The 17,110-nt window shown below is 49.3% G+C and overlaps 1 protein-coding gene and 1 pseudogene across 1 annotated transcript in view; one reads left to right on the forward strand and one right to left on the reverse strand.

The window, feature by feature from the left end:
* Positions 1–7,713, reverse strand: part of LOC141574261 (uncharacterized) — a 29,765-nt gene extending 22,052 nt beyond the window's left edge. Inside the window, exons 1-2 of the mRNA XM_074348994.1 lie at positions 7,564–7,713; positions 6,491–6,736 (exon numbers count right to left, since the gene is read on the reverse strand). Coding sequence (XP_074205095.1) covers positions 6,491–6,736; positions 7,564–7,696 — 379 coding nt within the window. The 5' untranslated portion in view covers positions 7,697–7,713. The remainder of the gene's footprint in view (positions 1–6,490; positions 6,737–7,563) is intronic.
* LOC141574264 (immunoglobulin heavy constant gamma 1-like) overlaps positions 1–17,110 on the forward strand; it is a 460,833-nt pseudogene that overhangs the window by 196,567 nt on the left and 247,156 nt on the right.

The following is a 17,110-nucleotide window of genomic DNA, read 5'->3' on the forward strand; positions in this document are numbered from 1 at the left end:
GCACAGAAACCTGGGTTCAACATCTGGAAATAACCTATAATGCAAAAGCCGTTACACCCACCAACTCAGGAAGCAAAAGAAAGGAGAGTTAGCTACCTGGGCCAGGGCAGGGTCCTGGGAAAGTCCCTGCCCAATGCTGATACTGCCCCTTGACCTCACTGCATCCTCCTACAAGGAACAGACTGACATGAAGACATGTGTCCTGGGAACCTGCAGCAGCAGAGGCCGCCCCCAGAACAGCACACGGGATAGATAGGAGCAAGTCGACTAGCTCCCAGGAGCACACCCTCTCCCCGCCGCCGCCCACCGCCGCCCTCTGCCAACGCAGACACCAGCCGCCCCCGCACCCTGACAGCAAAGCCTCCCCTCCCAGGAGCAGACTGACCGCCAAACGTGCACCCTGCGAACATGGGGAAGCAGAGGCCACCCCAGGCCGCGGGGGAATCGTTAACTAATCCAGGAGTTCGCACGCGCAGCCCCCATCCCACCACCACAGCCCCGCGACAGCACCGCACCCGCCTCAGCACCGCACCCGCCTCGCGGGAACAGGCCATGGCCTGAGGGCCAGTCGGTGTTCCCTGGCCGTCCGGTGCCCTCCCATCTCCTGGGGGGCACCCGCTTTCCCCCAGGTATAAGCGGCAACGAAGAGGCGGCGTTCCCGGACTACTAATGTGGTGGGGAGTGGGCACCACGAACCACGCGGTGGCCCGACCCACCTCAAGGTCCTAACGGGTCGCGAGGCCTGGGCCTCACCTACGCACCGGTACACGCGACCCTCTCCAACTGCGCAGGCCAGGCTTCACCCGCCAGCTCCCGACCTGCGCGCCCCACCAGCGCCCCCTTACCAGCTCGGCGGCGGCAGCAGAGGCAGCGGCAAGCGGCCGCCCAGACCTCAGGCCGCGTTCCTCCTCTAGGAGCTGCTCCGGGAGCGCTCGGCTCCCACCCGGCTTTCACACGCGGCTTTTACACGCTCCGAGCTGGTCCAGGTCGGCGAATCTGTGCGTCCGCGCGCGTGCGCGCTCCTCCTCCTCCCGCTCACAGGACGGATGCTCAGGCTGGAACTCCCAATGCTTGGGACGTAGGGACTGGTGCCAGGCTGATGGGGCAGGCCTGGCAGTGGGGCGAGAAGGCCCACCCCCTTACCCGCCCCACCGGGTCTCCATCCCTTAACATCCCCATCTGGTCACCCACCGGTCCTGGCACCCAACCAGAACCACGACTGGCCTCGGGCCAGGCCACACCCCCTAGCCCCACTCCCCCTGCTCGCCTTCCTTCCCAACCCCATTACTGCCCCCCACCTCCAGCCAAGCTCCCAAGTCTCCCACCGGACCCCCAAGATGTGGCTCCCCCTCTCACGGAGGTCCCCGCTCCCACACTCCATCAAGCTAGGTCATAACCTATGGCTTCCACACAAGCTCACCCCCATGCCTCACTGCAGGACCCCCAACATCCCGAGATGGTCCCACTCACCCCTCAGTGGGGTCAATTCCACTCTGAGCGGCCCCTCACCCCTCAGCGTGCCCCCCTCACAGTGGGATCCCCCCTCACTCCCAGTGCACCCCTACACCAGCTGACCCCCTTCCCCATCACCCCCCATGTGCAGGGTTGAATGAAGTCTGGGCTCTGGTCTCCATGGAGACTGCCACCAGAGGAGGATCCCGCCTAGTGTGCTGCTGTGCAGCTAGTGTTGGAGGCTATGGGGTGTGGAGGGTGGGGCTGGAGGCGGTCCCAATACCTGTCCCTGCACCCTGCCCCTGCTCTTTGCTCTCTGCCTCCTCTGAGCCAGCGGGTCAGGGTGGTCCCGGGCTGCCCACCACTGCCTGAGGGCCATGGTTCGTCGATGACCCTGATGGTGATCGGGACCCTTAGGGCAGAGGCATTGGGCACGTGGACCAGCGGGGGGGGGGGGTGCAGCTGAGCCTGGGGACAGATAGCAGGCGGGTGGGCTATGTGCATGGCCTGGGTTCAGCCCAGGTGAGTTCAGGGACCCTGTTCATTTACGCTGGGGCAGAGGGAAGAGGGATGGGAGCTCCGAAAGTGTCCAAGCCAAAGCTAGAGAGCAAAGCCGGCAGCTGCACTGGCCAGGCCACCTTGTAACCCTCCACAAAGCTGGTCTTTGCATATGGAGAGACTGACAATTGAGCCGCCAATCACAGGATGCCTCCCCCTTCCCCCATATGGTTTGGAGGCAACAGAAGGGACTTTGATAGGTAATTATAATCACCTTTGTTACTTTCTCTGCAGATCAGGTCCACAGCCAAGGTGAACCTGGCAGGGTTTCTCCCTGGGGCAGAGGAGGACCCGCTCAGAAACATCCTCTTACCTCTCACCAAAAGGCTTTGTAGTAGAAAAGAAAAAATCTGACTGTATTAGATCTGTTCCTTTTATTTTAACAAGGTGCTGTTTTCTAGGCTTAGTCTTGCCAGCTGTGCACCTTGTGTAAAACAACGTTGCCTTTGGCCTGAAATTCACAGGAGAGCCTATTCTCAAGGCTCTGACCTTTAAGGATATGAACACTTTTGCACTCCTATAAAGATAAGTTGCAAAATAGAAAATAACCTTTGTTTTGTTGGAGGTTTTACAGGGGCATGGTGACCTGACCCACGTGGACAGCTGCGAAGGATTCCAAGAACATAAAAAGTCCTACACCAAGAAGTTTGCACCAACCAACCACGTCCCCTCCCCCTTTTACTAGAAAAGGAGCCTGAATTCTGACTTGGGGAAGATGGTTCTCCAGGACATTAGTCTACCATTAACTTGGTCTGCAGCTGTCCACGTTGGTCAGGTCATGCTGGCCCCGTAAAACCTCTAACAAAATAAATGTTATTTTCTATTCTGCAAATTGTCTTTATGTTAGTGCAAAGTGTTAACATCCTTAAAGGTCAGAGCCTTGAGAACAGGCTCTCCTGTCTATTTCAGGCTAAAGGCAACATTGTTTTACAACAGCTGCAGAGCTGGCAAGAGTAAGCCTAGAAAACAGGGCAGTGTTTAAGCCAAACAAGCACATCTAATATGGAGTCAGATTTCTTGTTTTCGATTACAGTATATTCTATTCTTATGGTTTAAGTTTACAATAATAAACTTTAGCCTTCTCCCATGTTAAATTCTGCAGTTCAGGAGCATTAAGTGCACTCACAATGCTGTGAGACCAACACCACTGTCTGGTTTCAGATTATTTCCTTCCTCAAAGTAAAAGCTTCTATGTATGGCCATGTTAGCAATATGGTGTATATACATACATATCTAGACACACACACACAATGGAAAACTGCTAAGCCATAAAAAAGAAAAAAGATAACGCCATTTGCAACAACATGCATGGATCTGGAAGTTGCCATACTAAGTAAGCCAGAAAAAGAAAAACACCGTATCTCATGTGCAATCAAAAACAAAAGACACTATGAACTCACCTACTAAACAGAAACAGACTTGCAGACTTAGTAAACAATCTTACGGTTAGCAGGGAAAGAGGGTGAGGAGAAATCGGGTGGGAGTCTGAGATTTACAAATGTTAGCCGCTATACATAATAGTTTTAAAAAGGTTCTTCTGTATAGCACAGAAACCTGGGTTCAATATCTGGAAATAACCTATAATGGGAAAGCCGTTACACCCACCAAGTCAGGAAGCAAGAGAAGAAAGGAGAGTTACCTACCTAGGCTACAGCCGGGTCCTCGGAAAGTCCTTGCCCACTGCTCACGCTGCCTCCTCCTCCCAGGAGCCAACTGACATGAGGAAGTGTGTCCTGGGAACCGGCGGGAGCACACCCTCTCCACGGTGCCGCCCCCGCCCCCGCTGCCCCCGCAACCTGACCACACAACGCCCTCCTCCAGGGAGCAGATTGACCAGTAACATGCGTCCTGGGAACCTCCAGCATCAGAGGGCGCCCACAAAACAGCACACAGGGTAGATAGGAGCATGTCGACTGGCTCCCAGGAGCACACCCTCTCCCCGACGCCGTGGCACGCCGCCGCCGCTCGCCTATGCAATCCGCCGCCGCAACCCCCGAACCCTGACAGCAAACCTCGCCTCCCAGGAGCAGACTGACCGCCAAACGTGCACCCCGCGAACATGGGGAAGCAGAGGACGCCCCAGGCCGCGGGGGAATCGGTAACTAATCCAGGAGTTCGCACGGGCAAACCCCATCCCACCGCAGCCCCGCGACAGCAAGGCACTCGCCTCGCGGGAGCAGGCCATGGCCTGAAGGACAGTGGGTGTTCATTGGGCGTCCGGTGCCCTCCCATCTCCTGGGTGGTACACGCTTTCCATCGGGTATGAGCGGCAACAAAGAAGCGGCGTTCACGGACGACTAAAGTGGTGGTGAGTGGGCACCACGAACCACGCGGTGGCCACGACGTACCTCAAAGTCCTAACGGTTCCCGAGACCCGGGCCTCACCTACGCACCGCTAACCTTCCAAATGCGCAGCACGGGCGTCACCCGCCGGTTCGCGAACTGCGCGCCCGGACCAGCGCCCCTTATGCGCTCGGCGGCGGCGGCGGCGGCAGCGGCGGCGGCGGCAAGTGGCCACCCAGACCTCAGGCCGCGTTCCACCTCGGGAGCCTCTCAAGAACACCCAACTTCCCCACGCTCTGGGCAGCTCGGGAGTACGCGCAGGGGCATCGGCGCGTGCGTGCGCGCCCCTCCTCCTGCAGCGGCAAGCGCGGACCCTCGGGCTGGGGCACCTGCTGCCCGGGATGTGGCGAGTCGGGCCAAGCAGAAACGATCGGGGCCTGGCGGGCCAAGAGGGGACGGGCGGAGGAGAGGCGGGCCGGGCGGGGAGACGGGGACGGACCAACCCGCTGCCCCTGCGGCCGGGTCTCCATACCCAATACCCCGAGTCCTGGAAACCTGCAGCAGGAGAGGCCGCCCCCAGAACACACGGGGTAGATAGGAGCAAGTTGGCTGGCTCCCAGGAGCACACCCTCTCCACGACGCCGCAGCCCGCCGCCGCCCACTGCCGCCCGCCGCCGCACGCCACCGCCGCCGCCTCCGCACCCTGACAGCAAAGCCTCGCCTCCCAGGGGCAGACTGCCAGACATCCAACACGCGAACATGGGGTAGCAGAGGCCGCCCCAGGACGCTGGGAACCAGTAAGAACTCCAAGAGTTCGCACGTACAGCCCCCATCCCACCGCAGCCCCGTGACAGCACCGCACCCGCCTCGCGGGAGCAGGCCATGGCCTGAGAGCCAGTGGGTGTTCCCTGGACGTCCGGTGCCCTCCCATTTCCTGGGTGGTACACGCTTTCCCCCGGGTATAAGCGGCAACAAAGAGGCGGCGTTCCCGGACGACTAAAGTGGTGCGGAGTGGGCACCACGAACCACGCGGTGGCCCCGACGCACCTCAAAATCCTAACGGTTCCCGAGTCCCGGGCCTCACCTACGCACCGCTAACCTTCCAACTGCACAGCTCTTGCTTCACACGCCGGCTCCCGACCTGCGTGCCCCCACCAGCGCCCCTTAAACGCTTGGCGGCGGCAGCGGAGGCGGCGGCAAGCGGCCACCCAGACCTCAGGCCGCGTTCCTCCACGGGAGCCTCTCAGGAACACCCAGCTTCGCCACGCTCTGGGCAGTTCAGGAGTCCGCGCCGGGGCATCCGCGCGTACGTGCGCGCCCCTCCTCCTGCCGCCGCAAGCGCGGAATCTCTGGCTGGGGCTCCTGCTGCCCGGGATGTGGCGATTCGGGCCAAGGGGAACCGATCGGGGCCTGGCGGGCCAAGTGGGGACGGACGGAGGGGCGGGCGGGGCGGCGCGGACGGACCACCCCGCTGCCCCTCCGGCCGGGTCTCCATACCCAATGCCACAAGTCCTGGGAACCTGCAGCAGGAGAGACCACCCCCAGAACAATACACGGGGTAGATAGCAGCAAGTCGGCTGGCTCCCAGGGGAACACCTCCTCGCCGCCTCAGCTCGACGCCCGCGGCCGCCGTCGCAGCTCGCTGTCCCCCGCCGGCCGCCGCCACACGCCTCCGTCCCCCGCCGCACGCCCGCCGCCTCCCCCGCACCCTGACAGCAAACCTCGCCTCCCAGGAGCAGACTGACCGCCAGACGTGTACCCCGCGAACATGGGGTAGCAGAGGACGCCCCAGGCCGCGAGGGATCGGTAACAAATCCAGGAGTCCGCACGCGCAACCCCCTTCCTACCGCAGCTCCGCGACAGCAACGCACCCGCCTCGCGGGAGCAGGCCATGACCTGAGGGCCGGTCGGAAGTACTCCCGGGCCCTTCAGGCGCCCTCCCACCTCCCGGGGCTGCATTCGCTTCCCCAAACCCGGGTACAAGATGCAGTTAAGGAACGGGGTTCAGGGACTACTAACGTTGGGGAGGGGGACACCACGAACCTGGGCGGTCGCCCGCACTCACCTCAGGGTCCTGACTGGACGCGCGGTTGGGGCCTCACCCTCGCTCCCCCAACCCGTGAGCCTCTCCAAACGTGCAGCCCAGGCCCCACCCGCCGGCTCCCCGACCTGCACGCCCCCACCGGCGCCCCGTTACCTGCCCGGCGGCGGCAGCGGAGGCGACGGCCAGCGGCAGCCCAGTCCCCAGACCGCCTTCTTCCTAAGGAGCCGCTGCAGGAGCACCCAGCTTCCCAAGCTCCGGGCAGTTCTGGCGTCCGCGCTGGCGCATTCGCCCATGCGTGCGTGCGCGCCCCTCCTTCTCCCGCCGCAAGCGCGGACCCTCGGGCTGAGGCTCCTGCTGCACGGGATGTGGCGAGTGGGGCCGAGCGGAACCGATCGGGGCCTGGCGGGCCAAGCGGGGACGGGCGGCGGAGCGGCGGGCCGGGCGGGGCGGCGGGGACGGAACATCCCGCTGCCCCTGCGGCCGGGTCTCCATACCCAATACCCCGAGTCCTGGGAACCTGCGGCAGGACAGGCCGCCCCCAGAACACACGGGGTAGATAGGAGCAAGTTGGCTGGCTCCCAGGAGCACACCTTCTCCACGCCGCCGCAGCTCGCCGCCCTCCGCCGCAGTCCGCAGTCGCCGCTGGCCGCCGCCGCAGCTCGCTGCCCGCGGCCGCCGCCGCCCGCTGCCGCCGAAGTCCGCCGTCCGCCGCCGCCCGTCGCCACCGCCCGCCGCCGCCCCCGCACCCTGGCAACAAAGCCTCGCCGACTGACCGCCAGACGTGCACCCCGCGAACATGGGGTAGCAGAGGCCGCCCCAGGCCGCGAGGGATCGGTAACAAATCCAGGAGTTCGCACGCGCAACCCCCTTCCTACCGCAGCTCCGCGACAGCAACGCAACCGCCTCGCGGGAGCAGGCCATGACCTGAGGGCCGGTCGGAAGTACTCCCGGGCCCTTCAGGCGCCCTCCCACCTCCCGGGGCTGCATTCGCTTCCCCAAAGCCGGGTAGAAGCTGCAGCAAAGAAACGGGGTTCAGGGACTATTAACGTTGGAGTGGGGGGGCACTACGAACCACGGCGGCGGCCCGCACTCGCCTCAGGGTCCTGACTGGCCGCACGGTTGGGGCCTCACCCACGCACCCCCAACCCGTGAGCCTCTCTAACCGCGCAGCCCAGGCCCCACCCGCCGGCTCCCCGACCTGCACGCCCCCACCAGCGCCCCCTTACCTGCCCGGCCGCGGCTGCGGAGGTTACGGCAAGCGGCAGCCCAGTCCCCAGACCACCTTCTTCCTCGGGAGCCGCTGCAGAAATGCCCAGCTTCCTCAAGCTCCGGGCAGTTCTGGCGTCTGCGCAGGCGCATCCGCGCATGCGTTTACGCGCGTGCGTATCCGCGCGTGCGTGCGCGCCACCCTCCTCCCTCCGGAAGCGCGGACCCTCGTGCTCGGGCTCCTGCTGCTCGGGTCGTGGCGAGTGCGGCCGAGCGGAACCGATCGGGGCCTGGCGGGGGGCGGGGCGGTGGGGCATTAGCCCTGGGACAGAGGGAAGAGGGCCGTAAGAGTTAAAAATAAATCAGTCCATCTCTTATTTCAGGATTTCTTGAAAACTTTTCTTGGTGCTAGTCAGTGCACAGTGAATAAAAACCAAATAATTGTTTGAAACTTTATATCTACAAGTTGGCCATTTTGCAGACAAAAAGTTCAAATCATCCTCACGATCAGTGAAACTCAAGCGATGCATTTAACTCAGCCTACTGATAAATGAAAAGGTACAGAGTGTGAGGTTTCAACCATCTAGTCAGAGTTCCAGAAGGAGAAGGGGAGAGAGAGAATGGAGGCCATTATTTGAGGTTATAATATTTCAAATATTTGTGGAGATAACAGTTAAAAATTGTACAGAATTCTATTTAGAGACTATTATCTGGGTGTTTGGAGTGCTTGTCTGTCTGGGTTACCATTACTTGTAGGACACTTCAATGAACAAAGTTGGAAATACGCATTTTTTAGAGAACCTTGAAATTCAACATTGTAAAATTTATTTGACTACTTAGATTTTATAATTGTACCTCTTTTCCACTTGAAAACTTAATTCCTAATGACATTAAAAGGAACACAGTAACTAATTCATTTTATTTCAATTTACTGATATCTACCTACCCACACATGAATACTAATACTTCAACATAGCCATATTCATAATACTTAAATAATGAGTTTAATATGTGAAACTTAAGATTTATCTAAAGGTTTGTTTTTTTACTGCAGGCTATACATTACTAGCAACAGAGCCAAAATATTGTAGGTTTACTGCCCAAATACGATTCCTCGTAGTGGGATTATGCCACCAAGTTTGTACATAGTTAGATAGGTTTCATTTCATTATTTTCAATTTTAATAATTGTTATATTAGGTTATTTTATTTATTTCACTTTGAATTATGTAAAATATATACATGATTCCAAGTTCAAAAGTATAAAGCAGAATTTTTACTTGCATCCACATGCTTGTTTTTAATTTTTTCGTATAATAAAGATGAAATATAACATTTTATGTTCATGCCATTGTATCTTTGGACAGATTATTAGAAATAGGATTCCTGAATTTATAAGGTGACCGTGTGTATACTTTCATTAGGTATTGCAAAATCCCCTCCATAGAGTTGGACCGTTTTTCATTCCCATCAGCAATGCTTGAGAATGCATCATTATTTAGAGGCTGGCCAACAGAATATGTTGTCAGACATTTCATTTGTTGATAATTTGGTAGCTGAATAATGTTCTTGCAGTATATTATTTTGAAATCCTTTATTATAAGGATTTATAGGTTTAAGCTTTTTTCATATATTTAAGGGTCACATTTATTTATTTTTATGTGAAAATACTACATAAATATCATTAATGTTTCTATTTATTTGTTGGCCATTTTCTTCTCAATTTTTGGAAGTGTAAACAGAATTGTAAAGGAATTAACTTTAGGCCGAAGGAATGTTATTCTAGCTAGGGAGTCTGAAATAGAACAAAGAAAAGGAAATTAAAGAAAGACATCCATGAACAAAGCAAGTAAACACTATTCAAGTCACACTCCATAGTAATAAAATGTCTTGTGATTAAATAAAATATAATTAAAACATGAAAACAGCAGAAAGGTTGGAGTGGTAAATGCATTGACATTGATCTAAGGTCTTTGTTAGCTAAAAGGAAAGCAAAAGATTGAATTAAATTTATATGTTGAAATGTTAACAATGCTTAATATAAATTATAGGTTAACCATTAAACAAACAGAGTGTATAATTTTGAATTTAGTGGAAGGGAATATAAAACTGGGTTCAATCCCCAGTACCTCCATTAACAAAACAAACAAAAATCTTTTTTAAAAGTCCATAAAAAATAGATATATTTGAACAAGTAAAACTTGATAATATTTACTGCCCAAATGCCCTCACTGATGGAATTCTAAAGGTTATACTTCACAAAAATAAACTGATCTCAGCTGAAGATTTGAGGGAAGCAAGGGATCGAGAATAAAAACAAACATCTGTTTATAAAACAGGAATGACAGTGTCAACTTTCTTGACATTAAAAATTCAAGATAAAACTAAAATATGCAATCGGTTGTGAAGTAACAAAATGACCATTAAAACTATATTGAGATACATTCATATCAATGAATTTTATATTTAAATTAAAATATAAATTAAATCTTAAGATAGAAAATATAATAAAGTACTAATAAGTGGTTGGCAAAATTATATCTGTCAAATATAAAGAAAAATAATATTGAAAATGCAAAAGTAATATCAAGACAAAGGACATATTTAACAAAATAAAGGGAAACGTGCATGACGATGAAAGGCACACTTCTATAAGAAAGAAACTTGTATGAACAAACAATATAGCAGGTAAATAATGCAGAAGCAATGAACATGAAAGAACAGATAAAAAATGAAATTATAAAGAAATATCAATACATAAAATTTGTATCATACATATCCATAACAAAATACAATTATGGATATAGACTAATTGATTAATATAACCAACATATTGAATTATTTATGTGTTTACTCAAAATCTATAGCTGTATCAAGAAGTATTTTTCCCCAGTTCAATCTTCTGCTTCAAATCTCTACTATACAGCTCAGATATATAAATTAATCACAAAGTGGGAAAAAATGAGTATCTTGGGCAAAGATTTGAATTGTGTTATCAAGATACCATGTTGTCCCTCCAGCAGTTAAAATGTGTATTTGAGTTGTTTTCTTTGCTTTGAATCTTATATTTAAGTACCTATCTCATTCCTTTTTATTTTTTACATTAATTGGATACCTGTCAAATTCTTAACTAGATTTTTAATAAGGTATGTTAAAAATTTGAGCATTTTCAAAGGCAACTTACCTTTTTTAACCTGTTTTATATTATTAATTTAATTCTTCTGTGATTCTCTTCTAAACCCCATCTACATATACCTGTAGCAATATGCTTATTACATGTTTCCTTGTTCACTAATCTTCATGGTATCATGAATCAATGTAAGATACACTCTGATGCTCATAATTAAAAGTATTCACTTTGTATTAAATTGATAATTCCCTGTGCCCCTCAAAAGAACACACTTTTAATAAAATATTTATTATATTTGTTGTTTTGTTAAGAGTAAATATTAAAAGAATATGGTTGGGGTGAAGGGTTAGTGTTTAGGATGTAAGGAGTTTAGTGGTGAAAATACAAGCAAAAGAAGTAAAACTTCATCCGGCTCATTAGATGTATACATAATATTCTTGGCCCATGTATGTATGTTTATGGGCCAGGAGTTTGCAGACTATCATGGTAACTATGAGGAAACTTAGAAAGAAAGGAAGAAAGAAAGAGAGAGAAGCATAAAGGTGTACCTAATGATGACTGGGCTTCCTTGGAAAGGGAACAGAGAACTGGAGACAGCGACAGTCTCCAAAACCACATGAGAAAACGTTTACTCTTGTTTTGTACATGTTGTTTCCTTTTGTACCTGTACTGTATGTAAAATTAAGGAAGAAAGGAAGCAGAAATAAAAGACCTCTGTGGTGTCCCTGAGTTGGGGTCTCCCCTTCATTTCCCCCCTGCACTCTGTCTGTCCCTGTCATCCTGGACCCTCTGTTGTGTCCCGTCCCTGAGGTGGGGTCTCCTCTTCATTGCCCCCATGCACTCATTCTGTCCCTGTCCTCCTGGACATTCTGTTGTGTCCCGTCCCTGTGTGTGGCCTCCCTTTCATTATCCCCCTGCACTCTGTCCCTGTCCCTCCTGGACCCTCTGTGGTGTCCTTGAGCTGCGTTCTTCCCTTCATTGCACCCCTGCACTCTGTCCCTGTCCTCCTGGACGCTCTGTCGGGCCCCGTTTCTGAGGTGAGATCTCCCCTTCATTGCCCCTCTGCATTCTTTCTGTCACTGTCCCTCCTGGAACTTCTGTGTAGACCCATCCCTGAGGAGGGGTATGCCTTCATTGCCCCCCTTCACTCTGGTTTTCCCTGACCTCCTGTACCCTCTGTGGGGTCCCATTCCTGAGGTGGGAGTCTCCCTTTCACTGCCCCCCTGCACTGCCTTTCCCTGTCCTCCTGGACCCTCTGTTGTGTCCCGTCCCTGATGTGGGGTCTCCCATTAATTGCCCCCCCGCACTCTGTCTATCCCTGTCCCTCCTGGACCCTGTGTGGCATCCCATCCCTGAGAGGGAGTCTCCCTTTCACTGCCCCCCCTGCACTCTGTCTGTCCCTGACATGCTGGAACCTCTGTGGGGTCCCGTCCCTGAGGTGGGTGTCTCCCTTTGATTACCCCCTGCACTAAGTCCCTGTCCCTCCTGGACTGTCTGTGGTTTCCCATCCCTGAGTTTGGGTATTCCCTTCATTGCCCCGCAACACTCTGTCTATCCCTGTCCCTCCTGGACCCTCTGTGGGTTTCCATTTCTGAAGTGCAGTCTTGCCTTCATTTGCCCCCTGCACTCTGTCTGTCCCTGTCCCTCCTCGACCCTGTGTGGGGTCCCACCCTGAGGTGGCGTATCCTCTTCATTGCCCCCCTGCACTCTGTCTGTCCCTGTCCCTTCTGGACACTCTGGGTGGTCCCATCCTTGAGGTGGGTTCTCCCTTTCATTGCCCCCCTGCACTCTGTCTGTCCCTGTTCTTCCTGGACCATATGTGGGGTCCCTGAGCTGTGCTCTCCCCTTCATTCCCCCCTGCACTCTGTCCCTGTCCCTCTTGGACCCTCTGTGGGATCCCTGATGTGGGGTCTACCCTACATTGCCCCCCTGCACTCTGTCTTTCTTTGTCCTTCCGGACCCTCTGTGGGGTCCCATCCCTGAGTTGGGGTCTCCGCTTCATTGCTCCCCTGCATTCTGTCTGTCCCTGTCATTATGGACCTTCTGTGGGATCCTGTCCCTCAGGTGGGGTCTCTCCTTCATTGCCCCCTGCACTCTATCTGTCCCTGACCCTCCTGGACCCTCTGTGTGGTCCCATTCCTGAAGTGGGGTCTCTCCTTCATTGCCCCCTGCACTCCTTCTGTCCCTGCTTCAAAGGGGTTGTGGCAATCCTTTCTGTAGTTATGGTTTGTCAGTTTGTCAGTAGAGCCTTGAACTTTCCTGCCCCTTAGTTCCCCATTAGATCACTTTAGACTATATTATTACCGAGTGAACTTTATGTTCTTAACTCCTGATTTGTTTTGCTTCACTTGTGTTTAGAAACAAGTTTCTTATATTGTGGAATTTCTCTTCACATGATCCCTTTACATCTTGAGTTACTTTTTTTTTTTTAGTTGAGGAATTTTGTATTTATTATTTTCACCTAGAATTCTCTCAATAGGCCAAAAAAAAAATCCACTGTGTTTTATATTCAGTAAGACCTTTGAGACATGGCTGTTTGTGTTTAAGTTATTCAGTTGAATCCAGGCTTTTTAATTTTATTTTGTTTAAAGGATAATAACATGTTGAGCTGCTTTTGTATGTAGTGAAGGAATTGGAACATAAGAAAATAGAACAGAGTTGTCCTTTTCCTTTGCATTTTATTTTACAATTTTAGAATATAAATTAGTATCCTTTAATAAATGTGAGATGATGTTATTAACACTAATGACCTGTTATTACTGCCACAAACAGCCATTGTCTGTTTTTCATTCTGGAAGGGCAAGAGCTATATTTGGTGGTGGTAACAGTTGCTTTCCAAGCGATTAGTTCCAAGATCAAGTTCAGATAGTAACTCCCTAGCTGATCATCAAACATCCTTTTTCCCCTTTCTCTTTCTCCACTACTACCCTGCTACTTACAGACTTATTTATTCATACATTCATTCAACAAACAGATATTTATTGAATACTGGCTATATTGCAGGCACTTAGTTTAGGTGCCAGGCATTAAAGGGTGAACAAGACACAGTTGCTCCTCTCAAGAATTTCATGATATAATAGGAGTGCCAAATTTCAAAACATAGATAAAGTAAAATAAGTGCAATAATGAAGATCTGTGTAGGGTATGCCAGAGCAGAGTTACAGGAGGTCCTGCTGAAGAGAGGATTTGAACTGAATCTTAAGGGACCAAGGGGTTGAGCAGGCAAAATAAGAGAGGAAGGATGCTCTGTATTCTCTTCCCAAAGGCAGAATCTGCAGTGGACGTGGCCAAATCTAAACTCTTCACCCAGAGCTCTCCATCACTGGGTCTTCTTCTCTAGCTTCATCTTTTGTTCTTATCAAAAATACTCTGGTCTCACCAGTCAAAATCGTCTACTTACCAACTATCTGCCCATACTTCCTACCTATGTCCCTAAGCTCAGAGACTGTATGTGATTGACAGTTCTCTCTTTGTTTGACCCTGTAAAACTGTTTCAGGTATCTGGAGCTTGGTTTTAGTTAAAGTTACATATTTTCTTAAACTTCTTTCAACAAGACTAGATTCCCTGTGAAGAACCATAAATTAGGTTAATTTTCACAAATAATATTCAGAGAATAGTAAAAGTTCCCAAGAAGTGAAGAAAAAAAAATCCCTCATTTGGGAGCCAGGATTTGAGTCATGTGTCTTTTGCATAGAAAAATAATACATTTTTGTTGGTACTTCATTGTTGGGTACATGCTGCCTGTAAGGAAATTAACATCAGTATATCTGTTTTCCTATTCAAGATCTCCTTTCAGAATCTGTTTTGACTCTGCATCTCTCCCAACAGTTATTTGGGACTTAAGAAATCCTGAACCAGAAAGCCAGGTACTGAACTGTTGGTCATGGGACTGTGGGTCCATCAAGTAGAAAGCAAGGAGTAGAACATGAAGCCATCTGGGGCTCCAGGCTCCTTAATATGAGCCATGGGCCTTCAGCATAGGGAGCAGAAGCAAAGGTGAGCTATGGAACTGGGAGCAGGAACCCAGTAATTAGTGGAAATGGTGCTGGAGCTTCCAGGACCACAGAGATCCCAGCTTCCGGAGTGAATAACAAGATTACATCAGTGGAGTAAAGCTTCACTGACTTTGCTTTTCAGAAGACTGAGAGGAAGGAAGGACTACTAGATCTTGGAGGCATAAAACAAATAAATACAAAACTTGGACACAGATTTATTTGTGAATTACATAGTTATTTTCCAATCCTGTTAATTTTGAAAATGGTTTAATCTAAAAAAGATACTGGCTAAGTAGTTAATAATTCTCTCAGTGGAGAGTTAGGCCTGTGTATATTCAAATTTTACCCCACACTGCCTAGCATTGATTGCTCTGACCGTTCATAACATTTATATCTCGAATCACCCAATTTAGCCATTAGTTACATAATATATCTTGTATAACTCTCTAATTATTTTGTGGTTCCCAGACCTCACTGTATATTTCTTTGATAGTAGGTGCTCATTAGATATCTTGTTGTATCTCTTTAACCCTCCAACATCCCTGAAGGCAGGTGCCTGGATAATAATCACTTTTTCCTGAAAAAATCCTTTTAACACTGCTGTTATTTCCAATGTTAGAAGGAGATACTAGGAAATAGGAATATTTTATTCTCTCCACTGAAAATATGCTTCAAGAGAACTGTGTGTACAAGTCCCACGGTTAATAAAAATCATCAGAGCTTTCTCAGCCATCATTATAAATGGTATAAGTTCCCTAGATCAGAGTGCTTTCTGTAGATACAAGGTTAGCTCAGGCGACAGTGGACCAGAAGTAAAACCAGATTGCTTGTCGGCTGCCAGGAATTCTGGGCAGAGTGCCAGACTTGGTTCACCTTTAAAAATTCATCTCCCAGTATGAAAATAGAGGGCTCGATCCCTGCAAGGAATGGTGGTAGCATGAACACTTGGACTTCCTTTGGTCCAAAGTATTTTTATTGATGTGAGGAAAGGTGGGGGAAACCGATCGATGTAGACCAGCAGCTTTGACCTCATTTAAGAGTTGCAATATTTTCTCTAGCATCGTTACTTCATTATGTTTCAAATTACAATTTCATAAGTTAATAATTATTCTTCCATATAATGTGGGTCGTATATACACATGAATATATTCTGCCTGATAGGAAGCTGTAGGTTTAATTTCTAATAGTCATAGAAATTCTATGCACATTACGAAGCTATTAGGATGTAACAGCTGTTTTAGTTCATTTCACCCTGCAAAAGAAATGTGATGCAGGCTAAAATGATCAGTAATTACGTATTTTGAAAGCTAAACCTCCAGTTATAGAAAGAGCTAATTTACACATTAGATACTGATAAAACTACAGTAAGCTGTGAGTTTCAAAGTTAGTGTTATCTCCTGCCTAAGACTATAAAAGAGAATCTGTACTAAAAGACATTTTTTTCTCTTTGAAATCCTCTTTTGCATTGCCTATTGTAATTCTGAAGTTGCAAATCAACAGTAATGAAGAACTGCTTGTTATCTTTCCAAAGAAAAAATTAGAAGGAATGTTAGGGGGAGCAGGATTTAGAAGGATTTCACTTTATTTCTGTTGATCAGTGCCTACCATCTGCCTTCCATTTAATGTTGTAGAAGCATGCATGCGTTTCCCAGGTTTGAACAGATGATGTGCATGGTTTGTTGAAATATATGTGTGTTCTGGATGTGTGTGTGCATATATACCTATGGTGCTTAAAATCGCACTTGAAGTGTAAAACAGATAATGAGTCTCCATTTTGGGCTAATTTGCATAATCAGCTGTTGTACACAAAACGGAAGTCTACAATGACACTGATTTTCTTTTCTACTTTAGAATCAGCACTAACCAGCTGTCAACAAATATTTTGATTAAACACTTTTCTTTATTGGGGAACTTTGGGGAACATTCTTTGTATAAACATTGTGTTCTTGATTTCAAGGGGCATATTTTCAGTATGATTCATGGGTGCATCACACCGGTAAGCTGCAATGCACACAAATATATTTTTCTCTGTAAACTTCCTTTTTACCGTTTGATTTCTCCAGGGTAAAAATGGCTCAGAACAGAATATTCCAACTCAGAATATTTGCCTGAAATAAAGGTAGTAAATAAATATATAAGCCTGCCTTAAGTAAACTGAGAAATTTAATACATTTAAAATATGATTGGGATATAGAAATTGTGTTAATATTTTAACATACATTTGTCTAGTCTTTCCTGTGTGTAAACATACATAAACATGTTATTTATAAAAATGGTTTCATATACTACACATTATTTTGAAACCTTGCACATACGTATATTCATTATGGCTGTTGTTCCATGTCAGTACACAAATATCTGCTTTATCCTTTTTGACAATAGCGCAATATTCTAAATACACTGATGTTTACCTAACTAGTCCCCTATTGGGGGACTTTTAGA

Source organism: Camelus bactrianus, chromosome 20 (assembly GCF_048773025.1).
Source record: "Camelus bactrianus isolate YW-2024 breed Bactrian camel chromosome 20, ASM4877302v1, whole genome shotgun sequence".
Taxonomy (NCBI): domain Eukaryota; kingdom Metazoa; phylum Chordata; class Mammalia; order Artiodactyla; family Camelidae; genus Camelus; species Camelus bactrianus.